Consider the following 17,810-nt stretch of genomic DNA (forward strand, 5'->3'; position numbering starts at 1 on the left):
TCGTCTAAACTTAGTCTAACAATATTCTGGTGAGACTGTCATACTATTTCCTGCTTAGTTTAATTATGTTTTTAAGGTCTTATTCGTTTTATTTTCAAAAGGATGATATCTACTTTTATCTTTTCGGAGTATCTCTGAAAAAAAACGGTTGTCCATCATCTACAATGCGCCATTTAAATTCCACTAAGCTTACAACTGGTGTATTTTTAATCGTATGCAGATTAGTATATATTATACTATATATATATATATACTGTATATTCTCTTTCATTAATTACTTCATATAACAAATAAATGATTAATTTATCACCTTCTTACGCACTTGTGATTTGCTCGGCATCGATCACAGAGTATATGCTACAACGCCTCCCATTCATTGCTTCCTTTCTCTATTGCTGGACCGGATCCCGTTAACATACCTACCTAGCCTTCGGTGCCGAGTTATGAAATGCCAAAATGTAACACAATTTGTATACTGTACCCGAAATTTCTGCGCCAAACCGATCCAAAAAAAAACAGACGTGCGCTTTTGCTAGCTTGTGAGTCGTGTCTACCCCGGCTCTGTTATCACTTCGATAAACATGCGATTGCCGCTCGAAACACACACACGCTACTTGAAATCTCTCATTCACTACACCCATGTATACAAAGCGAAGTTTCCTAGTTTAAAGTGTTTTTCCTTGAACTATTACCACACAACCATTTCTGGGGGTTGTATTTGAGTTTGTCTCTTTAATTTCTAACCTGCCCTTTCCATTTCTCTTTTTTATGCGTGTTAATTTAATGATTAAATATTATTACCTTGCTATCGCCACTTGCGTTCCTTTTTATGTTGAGTTTCGACTATTATTCCGGGCAAAAAGGTTGTCACCAGTGACCACCAGAAGAGTCTCTCATTTACAAATTGATCGAATTGCTTTCAACTAGTGAAGGTGCATTATTCTTAAGCCAAGCAGCAACTAGTGGTTGTGTTAATTCAATTCATTTCCAGCAACTATTTTACTATTTACAACAAACATCATACACCTTCTTTTTGCAGCGAGTGCATTTTCATTCCTTTAGAAGTAGCGTTCGTACCGGGGTTTTTGAATTGTAAAGACTGTCATGAACATAAAATGCGCACACATCGATAACATTATGACTGGTGCAAATAAGATAACAATACCTCAACTTTGGAACGTGTCCAATGCATTTGATCTTAATTTTCTTTGGGATTTAAAAGTCAATAGCATAATTTTTAGATGCTTCTTTTTGGAATTTTGTTGCGTGGTGTATCCCAAAAATTTAATAATAAAAATGTGCACTAAGTGCTCCGGTCTGTATTCAACCACACACAAACCTGTGTCTAATCACGTGACTACAATATACGATTTTTTGTCAATGAGGAATTGTTTTTGCAACCTCCACCCATCCTACCGGGGATGGCCGCACGTTTGCTAGCGGAATAAAATGTACCCACCGGATAAAAGGCCGAAGTAGAAGTAGAGGACGTGGGTCGGCGTGCGAAGGAAGAAACCAACGATGTAAAACTTGGTGCTGTAGGTGCTGCAGCAGCTGAAGAGCGCCGTGTACTAACGCTATCATTATTACTAGAGGTAGTGTTAATGATATTTTTTATGCTACTATTGTTGCTTCTATTGTTACTGCGCATCGTTACCCCTATCGGATGACCTGTTCTAGAACTGCCCATACTAAACGCACCTAAAACGCCGGTAGATGAAGCCCGTCTTTGGTGCACCAGCCGGTCACGCTGTCGCTCCGGTGAGGACGGGAAGGAACGAAAGCCGTTCTGGTCACTGAGCGCTAGCGCACGCCAACGATGACACTGGCAGCCGGCGGTGGACGTTAGGGAAGAGCGTACTGCTTGCTGATGGGTCGTGGAATAAGCATGATGGTACATCGCTGGGTGCGGCACATACTGCCACGGGCCATGACGGTATTGTGGGTGCCACCTGTTGCTGTGGTTGTCGCTGTTGGTAGTACGAGAGATTGGGCCGTGCCGCCGATACTAGGTAGCTGCCATAGGAACCGTATTGGACGCATTTGCATTGGACGCTCCAGCAGTGGCACTCGAGATTCCAAACACTGGGCTGATGCGCAGGAAAACACGTCGCAATACTGTTCGCAGTTCCGGCTTTAGATCCACGCACGTTAGATCACACAGGAACACATAATAACTGGCAATGTGTGCCGCGAACTGAAATGTAAAAGAAACATTATATAGAAAACGTTTTATGAATATTGAATTTTGTTGGCTATAAAATAACCTACCCTGGCATCCGACATTTTCAGCAACCGTGTCATTACGAGCAACAGCAATGATGTCCACGCATCCCGATGCGGTTCACTTGGAAGGGAGAGGAAATAGTCCAGCGCTTCCGTACATACACCGATCAGTCGCTTCTCTATATCCTGCCAATCACGCCGCCGGTTCTCATCGCTGTACATCTTGAACAGTATTCGCAGCACGCAAGCAAGAGATTGGGTTTCCTGCTTCAGCAGATTTGGCTTCAGCGAACCCTTGAATCCTGCCTTCCACAACACCGTCCGCTGATCGTTGTTGGAATTGAATTGCTTCGCAAACCGGTGACTCTGCAGCAAACAGTCGACCAGCTGCAGAAGATGGGGTGTGTTCAGATAGCTGTACATGCCCTGCTCTTCCCGCTGGCACTCCTCGCCGGAAAGGGACGACGGATAGGACGCTGCATGCTGGTTAATCGCGCTAAGCTCGGCTGTGGCCTGGGCGAGCGTTTCTGCGTCCTCCTTTCGTGAGGTGGCCGGAAAGAACACTATATTGTCGATCGTCTGTATTAGTTCGAGTTGAACGACACATTTGATAAGCAGGTTGGAGAAGAGTACCGACGTATTCGCGACACTGTTGCCACTGCTCGACGCCAGTTGTGTAACACTGCTTTGCTCGCCGGCGTTAGGATCTTGCAAACCGTGCATTGAATGTTGAGATCCCGAGCGTTTTAGAATGCCGTGTCTCGGTAAATCTCCGTTCTCGTGCACACGGGGAACGTTCGCAGGTGTACCAGTGCCAACGATCGATTGTGGTAATGGGTCCGGTTTCCAGGTAAGAAGCTCATTCGGTAGCGTACTGTTGAAGATGTCCAGCATACACTGGCAGGTTTTGCTCCAGGTGTCTTCGCTGAATTTGAGCCCGTTTGAGATGACCAAATTCTCGAGACAATTCGTTCCGGATCGGGCCAACTGTTCATTGTTTTGCTGCACGCACCAGTGCAGCTGACAGTACAGATCTGCCAGCAGCATCGGACCAAGCATATCGAAATACTGTGTAAACACGTCGATGATTGCGTACAGTGCGTGATTGCACGTTGTTGTCATCCATTCCGCCTTTTCCGTTTGGTGTTCGGGTAGCTTCATGTTGTCGAAGATACGGAACAGCACATTGAACAGATCACGCCACCAGTTCGCCCGGAATGCGTCTCCATGCGTTTTGACGATCTCAAACAGCACGGTTAGCCCACGCGTCCGGACGTCCAGCTTACAACGATTCACAACGCAGGAGAGTGAGAACAGCATCGGGAACCAGCCACGTACCCACACCCGATCCTCTTCCGACACGGACACATCGTTTTCCATGCCCGCATGCTCGGCAAACAGGTTTGGCGAGTCGTTCACACAAATCGCACACGTCCGCACGAGCCGAATCGCTTCCATGCTCGTGTCCGGGAAACGAGCATTGCACGCAAACTCCGACAGGCACTTAACTGCATCCTGGAACGAATCTATCATGATGTGGAACTGGGTCTGGTACAGGTCGGTAATGATCTTGCCGGTTGTTAGGAACGCCAGCTCCACGATCGCTTCATCGTGATCGCCCGCCGCCAGATGGAACACCGAAAAGATGTTCTTCCAGCCTGATTTGATGTTGTGCGCCTGCGAGTTCACCATCTGCGCCACGCACCGCACCACCATGTCGCGGATCGCGGGCGAATTGTTTTTCTTCATGATGTGTTCGAACGGTCGCAGGAAGTCCTTCTGGAACCGGAAGTTTGTGAACTCACCCTTTTCGATAAACTTCATCGACAGCTGGCGCAGTGAGTCGAGCGCAAAGAAGGCAATCTCTTCGTTCGTATTACAGCCGACCGCATTGAAATGTTCACCCAAGATTTGCCAGATACGGGACCATTGTAACCTAATACGTCCCATGTTGTAGTACGAAATCTCGACAATCTTTTGCAGCGAAAACATTCGCGGCTGCGGACGCGTCAGCTCATCCAGCGATACCTGGCAGAGAGCCTTTACGAAATCCACTATAGCGTCTCCATCCAGCCGAATCGAACCGGTAAAGATACGATCTACCGCCACGACAATGCTTTGCGAGCTCGTTTCCCCGATATGTTCTTTAGCGGATGGATCTAGTGCATCGCGGTGTGATGCCGGCCCGGACAGAAACTCAGGTCGCACGCCGGTTCCGATAAGCTGCGCCAACTCGAGATGGGAAATGCATTTCACAATGTCCAACCAGCTCGAACCGAGATAGTTCCCGTCCGTATGCGCCACCATGATAAGCGTTTTGATGGTGTCAATGTTTTTGGCCTTCATCTCATTGATCGGTGAGTTAGCTGTAAGGAGTGTGAATCGGGCTAATGCTTGCACGTAAGCATCACGCTCCAGGCTCATGTGAAAGATGCACGCAATACGCACCGCGCATCTAATTCCATCCAGACACAGGGACGCTATTTCCGGATCGTCACAATCTTGCAGTCCAACGGAGAACGCTGCCAAGAAAGATGTCCAAGCCATTTTGAACATCGGCCGAACGTGCTCTAGATGCTTCGCAGAGGTAAACGAGGCTTTCACGTGCGACACGGATTCCATCAGATTTTTTGCCGTGGTCGAGAGTGCTTCCATCTCAAGGTTCCACAGCAGCTTGCGCTTCTTTTCGTTCACAATGATTTGCTTGCCGGCCGGTTTGTTCGCAACCGTATTCTTCATTTTGATTTCATGGCCCGCAATTTCGTCGTAGATTTGAGACAGATACTCCTCCGGCAAATCCTTATTGTCGCTGATACCTCGGTTCATCTTGATGTACTGTTCCTTGGTCATCTTGTGCTTCACCTGTGGCGAATGCAGATCCGTTGTCAGCATTATCACAGAGAACGCCAGCACGTACACCGTATCGGCGCTGGCAAACAGCGTATTGTTCGGATTGCAGTCACAGTAGCGCGATGCGAATTTCTCCATCAACCGGTCAATTTTCTGTGCTTCACCTGGTAACCGGAAGCCCTCGAGAAAGTAGCGCAACGCGGCCACAATGTCTAGCTCGGCAAAGTTCATCGCGTCAATGTAGGCACACATGACCGTTTTGCTTTGCTCGTCGTTCTCTCCTAGATAGTCTCCGATCTGCGTTTTGTCCAATCGTTCGTCCTCGTGCAGCCAACGGGCCACATCTTCCACCGTCGTTCCGAGCAGGCCACGCTCCTGAAGAAAAGCGATACCCTTTTTCGGTTTCCGATTGAACATGTCGATACCCGTTTCCATGACTTCTTTGCGTTGCTTTCGCTCTTCCAGTTCTTCGGGCAGATCGAGCACCTCCCGATTGCCTCCGGATGTATTGGTGCTTCCCACAGAATTAATGCTAACACTTGAACCGCCGTGAGATTTCATAGACATCTCCTGAACCTGATCATCTACCGGCGATCCGGTACTCACGTTAAGCGAACTGTTCTTACGTTCGACTACCGTACCACCAGACGACGGTGGATCGCCGAGTGTAGTCTGGGAGTTTGGATTCACGTACAGATCCTTGCTCCACTCGACCATACACTTCAAGATCGACACCAAACATTCCAGTCCCCGAATGCGCATCGATTTCTCTTGATTAACCGACGTACCCAGCTCCAGCGCCTGTCGACCTTGGCCAATTTTCGACAGATCGTTCACCAAGCGCTCGAACAAATTTGCGGCCGAAAAGTCACAGTCGTAGTTAACGTAAATATCTACCACACTTTGCGCGTCCGCACAGATTCGGGTCAGCGCCTGAATGACCATCCATTTGTGCTCAAAAGACGAACTGGGCGCCTCGAGGATGTTCAGGAAAATTTCCTTAAAAAACACTTCAATTTGCTTTTTGAGATGAATCTTAAAGTTGGACAGCAGTGCCACGAAGATCGATAGCGACAGCTCGAACACTTCCGGTACAGCGCTGCCGCCGTTCTTCGAGAGAGCCACACACAGGTACTGCTTGATTGCCATGATGAACATTTCGTTCGAACGAAACACCGGGCCAGCGTTCTGCAGGATCGATAGCAACAGATGCAGGGAAAGTATTTTCGACCGCAGTTCGTGGGACTTTGGATCCGGATGTCCTTCGGGAAGCGGTTTCATCGAAAGCTTGCATAGTGCACGAAACACCAGGAAGGCATCTTTCTGCAGGATATGGGTAAATTTGGCCGTCACGATGCTATCGTTCTCGCTCGTCACTTCCATACTTTCCTGCGATGGGACGCGTGCAATCGATGTCGAATCAGTACCACCACCGATCGATATTCCCCCGATGCTGGCTGTTTCACTCGTTTCATTGATGTTTATTGCAGGTTCGCTCACGCTACCCGAAAGTACGCTCTCAACGCCTTCAACGTTCGAAGCAGCCTGTGCTATCACATTATCAACAATTTCTTCCACGATCGCCCGGACCGTATCGTAATCCGGATGTTTCTCCTCTGTCGGATTCACTACCGAGCTAAGCTGCGTGGGAGATTCGTCCGTTCCCGCCGTTCCCGCAACGGAACTATTGTTGGGTGAAGTGCTCTGTAAGGTCGAGCTACTACTCCCCGTTGCCACGGAATTTGCCGCACCAGCGGACGCAATTGCTTCGAAAGCTTGATTTTCCATGCGCGTGAAAATCACATTCAGCATCTGCGTAAGGGTGGCCCGGGCCGTTGTTTGGTTGATGAGGTTTTTGCTCGACAGATAGATGTCGTAACAGGTCCGAACGCCCTGCAGTACCGTTCCCTCATGTACCTCGACATGTTGTGAGGTGACGACCGTCAGCAATGCCTTGATGATCTGCAGCTGTACACCCTCGTCGGTCTGTGGACCCATAAAGCAATTGCATATCGTGGTAACAATTCGATCGATCAGGAATTTGCCCGGATTCGACGAGTCGGGAATGTTGCCGGTCAGATGACCATAAGCGATCAGCTTCTGCAAACAATCCAGTGCCGTCACGACGATGCGCGGTGTACGACTTTGGCAGGCGAGCTCAAACGGAAGGAAGTACTTTTCCGCATTGATGATGTTGCCCGAATCGTTCTTCGGTAGCGGCAGCGCCGCCGATGGAACTGGTGTTTCGCCATTGGTTTCGGTGTGTCCCGCTTGCTTCAACTCCTCCTTAATGTCCTCTAAAAATGTATAAAAGAAAAAAGAAATTTGTAAGAAAACGGTACATAAACATAACCATTTGAACCATAACCAGTTTGAATAACACCTTTCGCTGCAAATCCCCAATAATCTTCTATTCGTTTGAATACATTCATGTAAACTTCATCCATTCCCTAGAACCAGCAGGGAAAGGAAGTGAACAGATTGACTGAATCGAATCGTCGATCCGCTATCAGCGACGATTGAGCGATGACTAAAATACGGCCACTTATCATTTGGTCGCGTAAATTAACAAAAAAAAAACCAGTATCAGTGCTGGTGGAATAATGCGACGGTGGTGCTCATGTCGGCACGAGGCTTATGGCGAATGCTTTCGAGAGTCACACAGTGTAACCATTTCCCTCGGTTGCACAATGCGGCGTACAGACCGTTATCTCCGGTTAAATAAAACCCTTCTCTACCTGAGTTTGTGAAGAGTTTAACAATGTTTGTCACCCTGGACATAGATTATGGGACAGCTGCTCTTGAAGGTATTGGTATATTCATCTACAAACCAGGGGTTCTTATGTGAACTACCAAGACTCTAAGGAATTATTGTACTTCCGAAAGAATGCCCGAAAACCTCAACTGGTAACAACAAATAATTAACAAAATTATCATTAAGCAATGCATATGGATAAAAGTAAAATATAATTCAAATTCATTCAACTCGACCGTAACATATGGTGTCATAAGAATTCGAAAATAAACATATGTTAAACATATTTTACAAACTATGCAGATAGTATTGACGCTGAATATTCATATTTGTTATTACAGTTAAGAAGCTAGTGTTTAATGTAAAGAGCACAATATTATTATTTAATTCAATTGTTAAAAGTTGTAGCTCCGGTTTTCTCTTCTACGACGTACTATGCAATATTATTGTTTTCCTTATAGAAAAAAACACATAAATGAAGACATACTTCGACTAAAATTCGCCCCAATTGTAGTAGAATTGTCTTTAAATAAAACAGTAGTACAAAAAGCGGCGTCACATACACTAAAAACAAATCAGTGTCTTTCCATATATCACACATAATTAATTGAATGAAAATCAACCGAAACCAGTGCAAGGATGCCCTTAAGGACAGGCAGGGTGACAGTTACAACCCGTGCGTTACATGTGCTTCGGGCCAACACCATTGTACGTACCCACAAAAGCGTACTGGCCCCTTTCAAGTGGGTTACTTAAGTGTTATTGATTTTTTCTCATTTTACACATTTGTTCCAGTTATCGCCCTTCCTTTCCTTCCAGCCAATACTACGGCACGCTTTCTTTTAGCGATTACACACTCCCGTATGACGCGTAACGTTGTGGACAAGGAACGCGCCCTAATGAGCGACCTTCGCCGTAATTCTTCTCAGTACCGATGGGACTTTTGAGGCTTTTCCAGAAAAAAAAAACACCCAGATACACAGTAACCTTTCCCATACGGGCCATACGGGAAAATGACCGGGGAAAATGAGAACATCAAATTTGGGACAGTACTACAAAAAAAAGACATATAATCAATAGTAAATCCCCCTTCTTTGGGCAATCCAACAGCTCTTCAAACGAATGACACATACTCGACGAGACTAGGGTTACTTCAGTCTTATCTTTGGCATAATGAACAGAAAAGCGGTTTACGAGAGCAGAGTGAGTTAACAAACCCACATTGGACAATACTTTGGGGAATACTAATCGGCTATTAAATTGCTTACCAAGTGCCACATCGCATGCACGTTTTAGCTGAAGATGATGGGAACGTTTGATGTCCTTATCGCTGAGGATCTTTTCGAGCGCTCGTAGGATAAACATTTCTTTCGTTTTTGTCGTTGCCGTAGTTGCTCCGCTAGTATTGCTGCCGGTGGTTAACGTTCCCGTCGTCGTCCCGTTCGTGCCTTTTGTCGTACTGCTAATGCTTCCGCCGCTACTTGTGTTGCTCGTTTTTCCTACGCTGCCGGTCGCAGTTTGCATAGTTTTCTCCGTTTTTTCTCTTGTGTCCTCGCACTCGATGGCACCGAACGAATTGAATGCATCAACTCACCGGATGCAACTTTTCCTTTTTTCGCTGTAGGTCTGTTTTCCTCCAACTATCCAGATATTATTGTGACGGTTTATCCTTCACACGATTTCCCCCAGTATCCGCTGCATGGTGTTGTGGATGGTCTACGCAAGTATTTCGTTTTAGCAAGTGGAAATTAGCAACCGGAAACGCATCACCCAATTTGGAACCATTGTTAATGAAAGTGTTTGATTACAGCGCTTTTCGTCACGAACCAAAGGGTACCCCGTATCTTTCACCAGCAAAGCGTATCCGTCAGACGTAGTAAAGTTTGGACGGATGCTTCGTGGCTTACAGCCACACTGAATGGGAAATCCGATCCGAATCGAGGCTGCAAATCGGTTAGGTGCAATGGGGAATATGGGAGTGACCTGAGTGCAACTCAACACGTCTGCACCATTCTTCGGGCAAAACTTTCACTAACTTTGGACTGTATGTATCGGCCAAACTTATACCATCAATAAATTAAACCACTCTCGCACACACTCTTTAACGCAGCACCTACAAAAACACACCAGAATCGCACAAATTTCAAGGCAATTTACAATTCGTTCGTACTCGATTACGGTGGCAATTTTTCACAAACTTTTTTCTTTGATTATTTTTTGATTATTTCCACGTCATGTTGACAGTACGAGTTTTTAGTACAGCACTCATTGTGCTAACATTCCGACGGATGGGTAGTGATGGGCATATGTGGATTACAATTAAAAGAGATTAAATTATATTCTCGTAATCTATACCACTTGTTCGTCATAATATAACATGCAACGGTTTTGTATTCAGAAAAGATTTTATTTTGCATGCTGTACAATAATGATTCGCTACGAAATGAATTCCGACACACACCAAGAGCACCATTCCGGTTCGGTTCGAATTGAACTCAAGATGTTTAGAACAAACCGTTCCGATCTCGTTCCACTATTTGACAGCATGTTTATCATTTCTTTGTAAACACCAGAATACACACAAACGTATTCAGTGAATAATTCTTTTCAGGCGCAGAAAAACAGTTGAAATTCATTTCTTTTCGCGAAATGGCTTCGCAAAAGCATTCCAACGAACCTCCGTCGTACGACCAAGTGATAGCGGAGAATTATTCTACACAATACGGTACGCTATAATGCGCTATTCCGCATTCGCAAAATAGAACCCTAATACCGAAAGCATTACTCATGCTGTTTGATTACTTTTTGTTTGTAGTCACAAATCATAATTTCACACAATCACCGGTACCATCAGCACCGACCGCAGTCACAGCAGCTACAGCAGCACCATCGGCGTCCTATCCAAGACAGGAATACATCCAACAGCAACCGATCGCTACAGCCCACACCTATGTAGCCCCGGTTGTTGGAACAGTGCCTTGCTACGGGACCATGGATGGTAACAAAACAGCAGTGCCAATTATTCCGCAAGTTACCATACAGACTGGAACGGCTCCACGTCCCGAAATAATCAACCATCAGATTATTGTCGTGAACGGTTGCCCTGTTTGCCGGATCGGTATGCTGGAAGATGACTACTCCTGTTTGGGAATATTTTGCGCCATTTTCTTCTTTCCACTCGGTATACTGGCGTGCCTGGCACTGCGTAATCGTCGCTGTACCAATTGTGGCGTGCAGTTCTGAAGCGAATGGTAAGGAAATTGGAATCTTTTTGAATCATTTATACCAACAACCATATGCATATAGCCAAGGAAATGGTACTACTAATGGTATGTGATAGATCATTAGCGATAGGATGATATAATCTGGCGTACCAAATGATTATCTTTGAACATAATTTACCATGTTTATGAGTATTGAACCGTTATTCTTGTTATTGGAATTTATTATTATTGAATACCAAAAATAAACGATCGGACTACTCTCCCTGTAAACAAAGTTTCCCGATTTATTGTCAACGGTTGGTGGTCCACGCAGCGATTAATGTGATATTATGGTTACCAAATAGTTCATGATAACAGTATGTTGTATGTAAAAAAATGGTATATATTGAAACATGCTTACAATATAGCACAAATAAGTATTCTTAAGCGAACAACATTACACCCACTATGGATATGAATGCTATTACACTGTGTCACGGTTTCTTATTAACACTATCGCCCTCATCTATACAGTGCGCATAGGATGCATTTTTTGTCATCGCTTTCTTTTGCTCTTGTATCTCTGAAAAGTACGACACTGGTCGTTAGTTTTGTCTGCCTTTTTTGTTGTTAATTTAGCTGCTAGTAACGAATGCGTTCAATAAATACATCTGTACGTGATAAAGCAGGTGAATAAGTTAAGCAACAGGAAACAACGAGGAACTGTACTGTCTTGTGTCGCATTACAGATCCTTGCCCAATCGCTCAATTTCGTCGATAATGTAGTTCATGTCCGACTTGTCCAGCGACGAGTTCTGCAGCACTAGCCGGAAGAAGTTCGGCTTATCGTGAATTGGCTGGTAGGTGATCATCATCGAACCTTCCTTCATCATGCGCTCCTTCACCTTCGGCGCAACCTTATGTAGCCGTTCCCGGAACTCGGCCGAATCGCGCGGCACACTGCGCAATCCCGGCGGTACATACCAGAAGCACACGTTGGTACACTCGGGATTTTCGATGACCATCTCGAAACCGGGCCGTGCTTTAATACTGTTGGTAAAGTGTTCCGCATTTTCGAACACCTTGTCGATGTGATGTTCGAACCCGGCAGATCCCTTGGCACGCCACATGAACCAGAACTTGAGCACATCGGCCCGTCGGCCACACTGGATGTGTTTGTCGCCGGTATCGTACCGTGTGTCGTAGAATTTGTCCTTCTGGAACAAGTACGTGGCATTCGTGGAGTGGCACTCAGACAGGATGTTCCGGTGGCGCGTTAGCAGCGTGGAGCATTGCTGTGGAGCCGCCAGCAACTTGTGGGGATTCCAGGTGACCGAATCGGACCTGCAGATGCCGGAAATAAGTGGAAATAGAAACCAAGTTAATATGTGAACAATAAGAGATGCAAACAATGTTTCTACGGTACTATACAGTATAGCCTTAAAAATGATTCCAAAGTTTTTTTTTTCTTCTATCCACATGCGCTAATGACCATAGTCGCGTTACGGTTAGTCGGTTCCACCTTCTTTTTTTGTTACTCTACCGGCAATGTGCCAATGTGCCCGCAGATCAAGGATCTTACCATTTTCACTGTGGTGCCATTGACATTGACCTTACTGTGCACATCAGCATGGCGCGGCACAAGCGCACTCCATTGCAGTACGGTTTAGTACAAAGAAATAGTAGTCAACTTTATTCGAGTAACTCGGTAGACTTGGTAGGCCTTCTTATTACCGGTCGCTATTAAACGACGGTAGAACTTTTGGGCCAATGTCGTTACCAGGTAGCGTGTGCATACTTGCAGGCCACAAAAACCGGCCACCGCCGAGCAATGCGAGTGACGGTGCGAATTATTTCCAGTTCTCCGGAAAATTGACTGTTGTGCGAATCAAGCGAAACCAGCACCTACAGTAGCTGTAAGGTGCCGGGTGTTAATCACCCTGCGGCAATAATTGCATGCATTTGTATCGAGATACTTTTTTGTTGCTGTTGAGAGGTTAGGTAGAAGTGGAACAGAGAGCAATCCCATGGAGGACACGGAACACGGTTGGGCCGGAAATGAATCTCCAAGTAGTCAAACCAACAAGAACTGCTTTATGACTTAAAATCAATTCAGAAACACTAGAAACCTCTACCGGCTACTGAATCCGATAAATGAACAATTAGATCAGACCTCCAATTTGAAGATTAAAAAAGTAGCACGTCCCAGAGAACGATATGAAAGTGTAATAATGATGGACATTAACCGGGTGTGATCAATCGTTTAGCCATACTAGATCACAAAGATAAAGTAGCGTGTCGATCGGATCGATCACCGCAAAGGTCAGCGAAGGAGCTTGAAGTTTGCCGCTACCGTTGGAAAGTAAAGGCCAAAGAAACTTTTATTGGTTCACCGATCGCCTAGTTGTAGCGAATAGGACGGATATGATGCTGCCAGTGCGCACTCGAATGCATTGTTACAATACCGTGTAGAATTCATACAAAGATGAAGGAGAACATTTTGCTCGCCTCGCAAGGTTACGGGGCACGTGTTCACTTTTGAAGTAGCCACACGGCAGCATTCCATACGATCGCGCCACATTCATTTCCGCAACGCGGAAACTCGTTGTAATAGACAATGCGCTTGGGGAGAAACGTCGCACTGATCTGTTGCTGTCCATCATCGATTGAAACTACCGCCAAAGAACTGGACGCTAAAGAATCGTTCTATTCTTGCCAATTCTAGCCACCGGAAACCTGTTCGATTTTACGCAAAAAAGGGTAAACTGGAGCGACCAAACCAGTATTACTTTGCCGCGACAGAAACCATCGTCTGCAATCGAAAGCCAAACTCAAAACACTTCCGGTTCCTTCATGTAGAGTAGCTTACCTTTCGATACCCTTCAGCAGGGTACGATACTTCTTGGACATCAGAGCACCACCACCCCAAGCCGCATCGACGTGCATCCAGAGATTGTACTTAGCGCACAGATCGGCAATCTGTTCCAACGGATCGAACGCACCAATTACGGTCGTTCCTGCGGTGGCCGATACCATGAACGGCAGGGCTCCCTCGGATTTGGCACGCAAGATTTCACTCTCTGCAAAAGGAGAAAGAACCGTGAACAATGAACCTGTTCGCCTGCCTGTGGGACGGGATTTGATCGCAACGTACCCAAATGTTCGGTCCGAATTTTGCCAATGCTGTCGGTCTTGATGGCGTAAACGTTGTCCGAACCGATACCCATAAACGAAGCCAACTTCTTGACGGAGTAATGGGCGTCTTCCGATGTGAAGATAACCAGCCGTGGAAGGGCATGTAATCCTTTCGCCTGTAAAACAAAAAGACATTTCGTTAATTCTATGTGATGTTGTAAGATGATGGAAGCTGCAGTAGATAGTTAAAAGAATAGCATCATCGATTGTCTGTGCAGATTAGTATCTATTACGTCTAGACACTAGACGGGCTGGTGTTGATGGTATAACCTCTACGCTACTGTTTAGTAGCTTTTCTTCCTACGAACCGATAAGCGCATTTCAGTTTCAACCGCTTTTGTAATCCAGTTCATGCAGTACACTAATCGCTATTGTCCATCTGATTCAGATTATACAACGTTCGAAATCAGCGGAAGAAAGCGATTTAAAAAATCGAGCTTAGCGATCATTCAAGGCCTTCTAATCATTCTCGTAACAGCTCCATTCACAGTGACGTACATTGCTAGAATTCCCACCGTTAATGATCTTGCCTTTTGCCGGTAAGTTCACAAAGTGATTTCTCCGTCAAACACATTATGGTTGATCATGCTGTCGATTCCTGATCGTAGCGTGCGATGTGATGAATTGATCGCAATCACAGCCGCACTGATATGGTATGGCAGTTGTAGTAGCAGTGATAATTAGCCTACTAATAGCGGGTACCTACACCTAGCAAGTAGTCAGCATGTCTGGGCTTTGTAATCGACTGCAGCTGGTGGGGTTTTGCTCGATCTAAGGTCTTTTTTTCCACACCTGGGTAATTCCATTGAGAAGGAATTTCCGAGCTCAAGTGAATGGAAGGCGATGTGTAGTAGCTATATGCTTTTAACAAAGTTTCTTCCACTGGTATTCCATTTCAATTGTAATAATGTAGCAACGATTGAACAAGTCCCCAGAATGGGAATTCTACGGACCTCAAAGAGTTCACTCCTCAATTCCACATCCACAATGGTCCCAATGGTTCGATGGTTGACTTGCAAAGAGGTGAAAAAACTGAAACCCTAACAAAAACAGATCACCTCCCCAAGGTAAGCGATCGTAACGGCACCTCGATCGACCTCTCACTATCTTGCAAAGTCCAACCGATCCGAAACCTGTTTGGCACGTTTGTTTGTAAACATGCGAGATTTTGGTGGTGCGTGATATGCTTATGATATCACGGCGACTATCTGCCGTGCTTGTGACGTTGATTAATGAGTTCAGGAAATCATTCAGGAACTTGCCGAAACCAGTTTACCACCTGGTAGCTGAATTGCAAATTCGTGGCCCGATACACCCCCGTCCCCCGGAAAGAAGAACGGATGGAGAGGGTCGCATTGTGCATCTCAACACCGCTAGCTTTTCAATGTCATACGCCGGTTAGCGATTTGTACCAGTTCACTGATCGGTGGAGCTGGCGCGTGTCGCCGAAACCTGCCTACTAGCGCGTTCACCGACACCAAGAATCGCGCGTGGCAGGATTTCGTTAGCGTGCGCGGTTTTGTTGTCTTTCAATCTGTTCTGTGGCTCAGTGCTTTTTTTTTGTTTTCGTTGTTATTGTTGTTGCGAAGTCTGGCAACACGGGCACATTCACGGGCGCACGATCGCCATGTTCAGGGCCAAAGTCATCATGTTGTTACGGGCCAAGCGCCTTTCCGGCCCAAGAGAGGCAAACGAAAAAAAAAAAACATACACACGCCACAGATGGGGATGTGATCGACGACGAGCAGAAAGGAAGTAATACTTCCCCTGTTTAACGGTTGATTGGGCGGGTAGGTGAGTGGATATGATGTGCCTTCTGGCGTCTTTCACGGACGTCCCTGCCCGGTGGCCCGTACCATTTTTGATCGCATTCGAAAAAGTGATGGCAGCGCCAGATAGCGTAAAGTTCTGTTCTGAGCTGCGTTCCTTCCGAGCAACCTTTTCTTTGACTGATGGTGCTATTTGGGCATCCATGCACGGGAGCCTTTTTACAGCTTTTATGATTGTTTCGTTTGTGCCTGCCATCAATTAAAGCTGGTCCACAGGGGGACGTATAGCCGTAGGTGGCTATTTATAGGACCTCACCGCACAGTGCCCGCGAGGAAGCAATCGCAAATGGTTCTACGTTCGGATCCCTTTACACCGTTCAGTTCCTGTAATTGTGGTCGCATCAGATTTTCCGCATGTGGAACCACTAAAATATCCCTTTCACTTTAGCTGTGGATGGTGCAGGTCGGTGGTCGGAACACCAAACAGGAATTATATTTAAACCATCACGGCTAATTTACCCACAGAATTACCCGTGCCAATCTTTTGCGTTGTGAATGGATGATGCCACTCGCCTTGCCGATAAGTCATCATCAGACAACAGGCCACCACGATGCCGACAGATGGCTGGTAGCGTGGAATAAGAATGTTCTAGGAAAACTTTTAACTCTACACGATGATATTGTGCTTGTGCACACGTGCGAACGCGAAAGAAATTGATGCTAATGATTGCAAACAACTAATCGCACGGCAATGTACATGCCGTGGGTGAATTAGTTGATTTGTTCCAATTGTTATCCTACTCCGGGGAGCAATAATGTTTGTATGTTTGTTAGAAGAATCATTGTTTCAATAATTGGAGTGATTTAATTACTCATGTTCTTCTGTACGCTGAGCGAAAGAAAATTGGTCCCACAGTTTACCAGTCCCCTTTCTAATGGCACCTACCTTAATGTCAGGCATGAACTTGTGGCGAGCGCAGCTAATTGCGTACCCGTTGGCCATCGAACCGCCGGGTGCGAATATTCCATCACCTTCCCCGTTCGGGTAGCCCACGATCGAACGCATTTCGCGCAGCACAACCTCCTCCATGAGGACAAACACAGGCGACACCTCGAACGTGTAGACGCTTGGGTTGAGCGCATCGGTCAACACCTGGCCGGCGAACCCGTACGGATCAACTGACGAGAATAGCTGGTTCATGAAGTACGGATGACCCGTCTTCACCGAGTGCCTGATGGTGGCCCGCGTCAACTCCAGCAACTTTTCATGCGTATCCGGTTCGTCCTTGATGGCCAGATCGAGCGTACGCTTCAGCTCCTCCGGATCGACCCAGTTGAGTACTTTGTTCGAACGATCGGTAGCATTGAAAACGGCCGAATTGAGCACCTCCGTCAGGAACTCCGTCAGGAACTGCTGGTGCTGCTCGCGGTTCGGCAGACTCGCGTAACGCTTTTCCGACACCGATTTGCCTTCATCCGGTTGCTGCGACAGCTTGCCACGCGCATCCGACTTCTTGGGCAGGGACACACTAGTAACACGATGCGTACCGTTCACGAACAGCTGCTGCACATCTTCGTCCTCCGAGACGCCCGCACTGTCCGAGCCGCTGGCATAGGTGGCCGTATCTTCGATCACCTCCAAACCGACACTACACACACCGTTGGCAGGCATTATTGTGCTCTGTCGTATCTTGTCAAGCCTTGTTCCCGTGTGATAACGAAGCACTGAAGATTGAATCAACCTGCGGACACTATCCAAACGCTTGCAGACCACTCAAAGGCACTTTGCAAATGTTCCACTTGTAAACTCCA

General features: G+C 46.3%; 3 protein-coding genes across 4 annotated transcripts; 1 reads left to right on the forward strand and 2 right to left on the reverse strand.

Annotated features, from left to right (window-relative positions):
* Positions 1-2,008: 2,008 nt before the first annotated feature.
* On the reverse strand, positions 2,009-9,934 carry LOC128302178 (brefeldin A-inhibited guanine nucleotide-exchange protein 1). 2 transcript variants are annotated; one of them, XM_053038931.1, is made up of 5 exons: positions 9,100-9,934; positions 5,729-7,373; positions 3,065-5,692; positions 2,272-2,893; positions 2,009-2,197 (listed from the first exon to the last, which is right to left on the reverse strand). In XM_053038931.1, the coding sequence occupies exons 1-5, from the start codon at positions 9,353-9,355 to the stop codon at positions 2,009-2,011; spliced, it is 5,340 nt and encodes a 1,779-aa protein (XP_052894891.1). In that variant the 5' UTR covers positions 9,356-9,934. The 2 variants fall into 2 exon arrangements, with proteins under 2 accessions (XP_052894891.1, XP_052894890.1); XM_053038930.1 differs by having other exon boundaries at positions 2,272-7,373.
* A 492-nt stretch (positions 9,935-10,426) lies between these two features.
* LOC128304181 (brain protein I3) lies at positions 10,427-11,323 on the forward strand. Its single transcript, XM_053041341.1, has 2 exons — positions 10,427-10,556; positions 10,647-11,323. The coding sequence occupies exons 1-2, from the start codon at positions 10,481-10,483 to the stop codon at positions 11,072-11,074; spliced, it is 504 nt and encodes a 167-aa protein (XP_052897301.1). The 5' UTR covers positions 10,427-10,480; the 3' UTR covers positions 11,075-11,323.
* Positions 11,324-11,465: 142 nt separating this feature from the next.
* Positions 11,466-17,803, reverse strand: LOC128302066 (cysteine sulfinic acid decarboxylase). Its single transcript, XM_053038787.1, has 4 exons — positions 16,945-17,803; positions 14,189-14,345; positions 13,904-14,114; positions 11,466-12,378 (listed from the first exon to the last, which is right to left on the reverse strand). Exons 1-4 carry the CDS (start codon positions 17,668-17,670, stop codon positions 11,778-11,780), a joined length of 1,695 nt encoding a protein of 564 aa, XP_052894747.1. The 5' UTR covers positions 17,671-17,803; the 3' UTR covers positions 11,466-11,777.
* Positions 17,804-17,810: the final 7 nt, after the last annotated feature.

The sequence above is a fragment of the Anopheles moucheti genome, chromosome 3 (assembly GCF_943734755.1).
Source record: "Anopheles moucheti chromosome 3, idAnoMoucSN_F20_07, whole genome shotgun sequence".
NCBI classification, from domain to species: domain Eukaryota; kingdom Metazoa; phylum Arthropoda; class Insecta; order Diptera; family Culicidae; genus Anopheles; species Anopheles moucheti.

Bases quoted from the DNA above. Each gene is read 5' to 3' on its own strand.
- LOC128304181 (XM_053041341.1), top strand. From the start codon at position 10,481: ATGGCTTCGCAAAAGCATTCCAACGAACCTCCGTCGTACGACCAAGTG. The intron at 10,557-10,646 runs GTACGCTATAAT...TTTTGTTTGTAG, and splicing joins GAATTATTCTACACAATACG to TCACAAATCATAATTTCACA.
- LOC128302178 (XM_053038930.1), bottom strand. From the start codon at position 9,355: ATGCAAACTGCGACCGGCAGCGTAGGAAAAACGAGCAACACAAGTAGC. The intron at 7,374-9,099 runs GTAAGCAATTTA...ATACATTTTTAG, and splicing joins TGCATGCGATGTGGCACTTG to AGGACATTAAGGAGGAGTTG. The intron at 2,198-2,271 runs GTAGGTTATTTT...TTTACATTTCAG, and splicing joins TGAAAATGTCGGATGCCAGG to TTCGCGGCACACATTGCCAG.
- LOC128302066 (XM_053038787.1), bottom strand. From the start codon at position 17,670: ATGCCTGCCAACGGTGTGTGTAGTGTCGGTTTGGAGGTGATCGAAGAT. The intron at 14,346-16,944 runs GTAGGTGCCATT...TTTGTTTTACAG, and splicing joins AGTTCATGCCTGACATTAAG to GCGAAAGGATTACATGCCCT. The intron at 12,379-13,903 runs GTAAGCTACTCT...CGGCATCTGCAG, and splicing joins CTGCTGAAGGGTATCGAAAG to GTCCGATTCGGTCACCTGGA.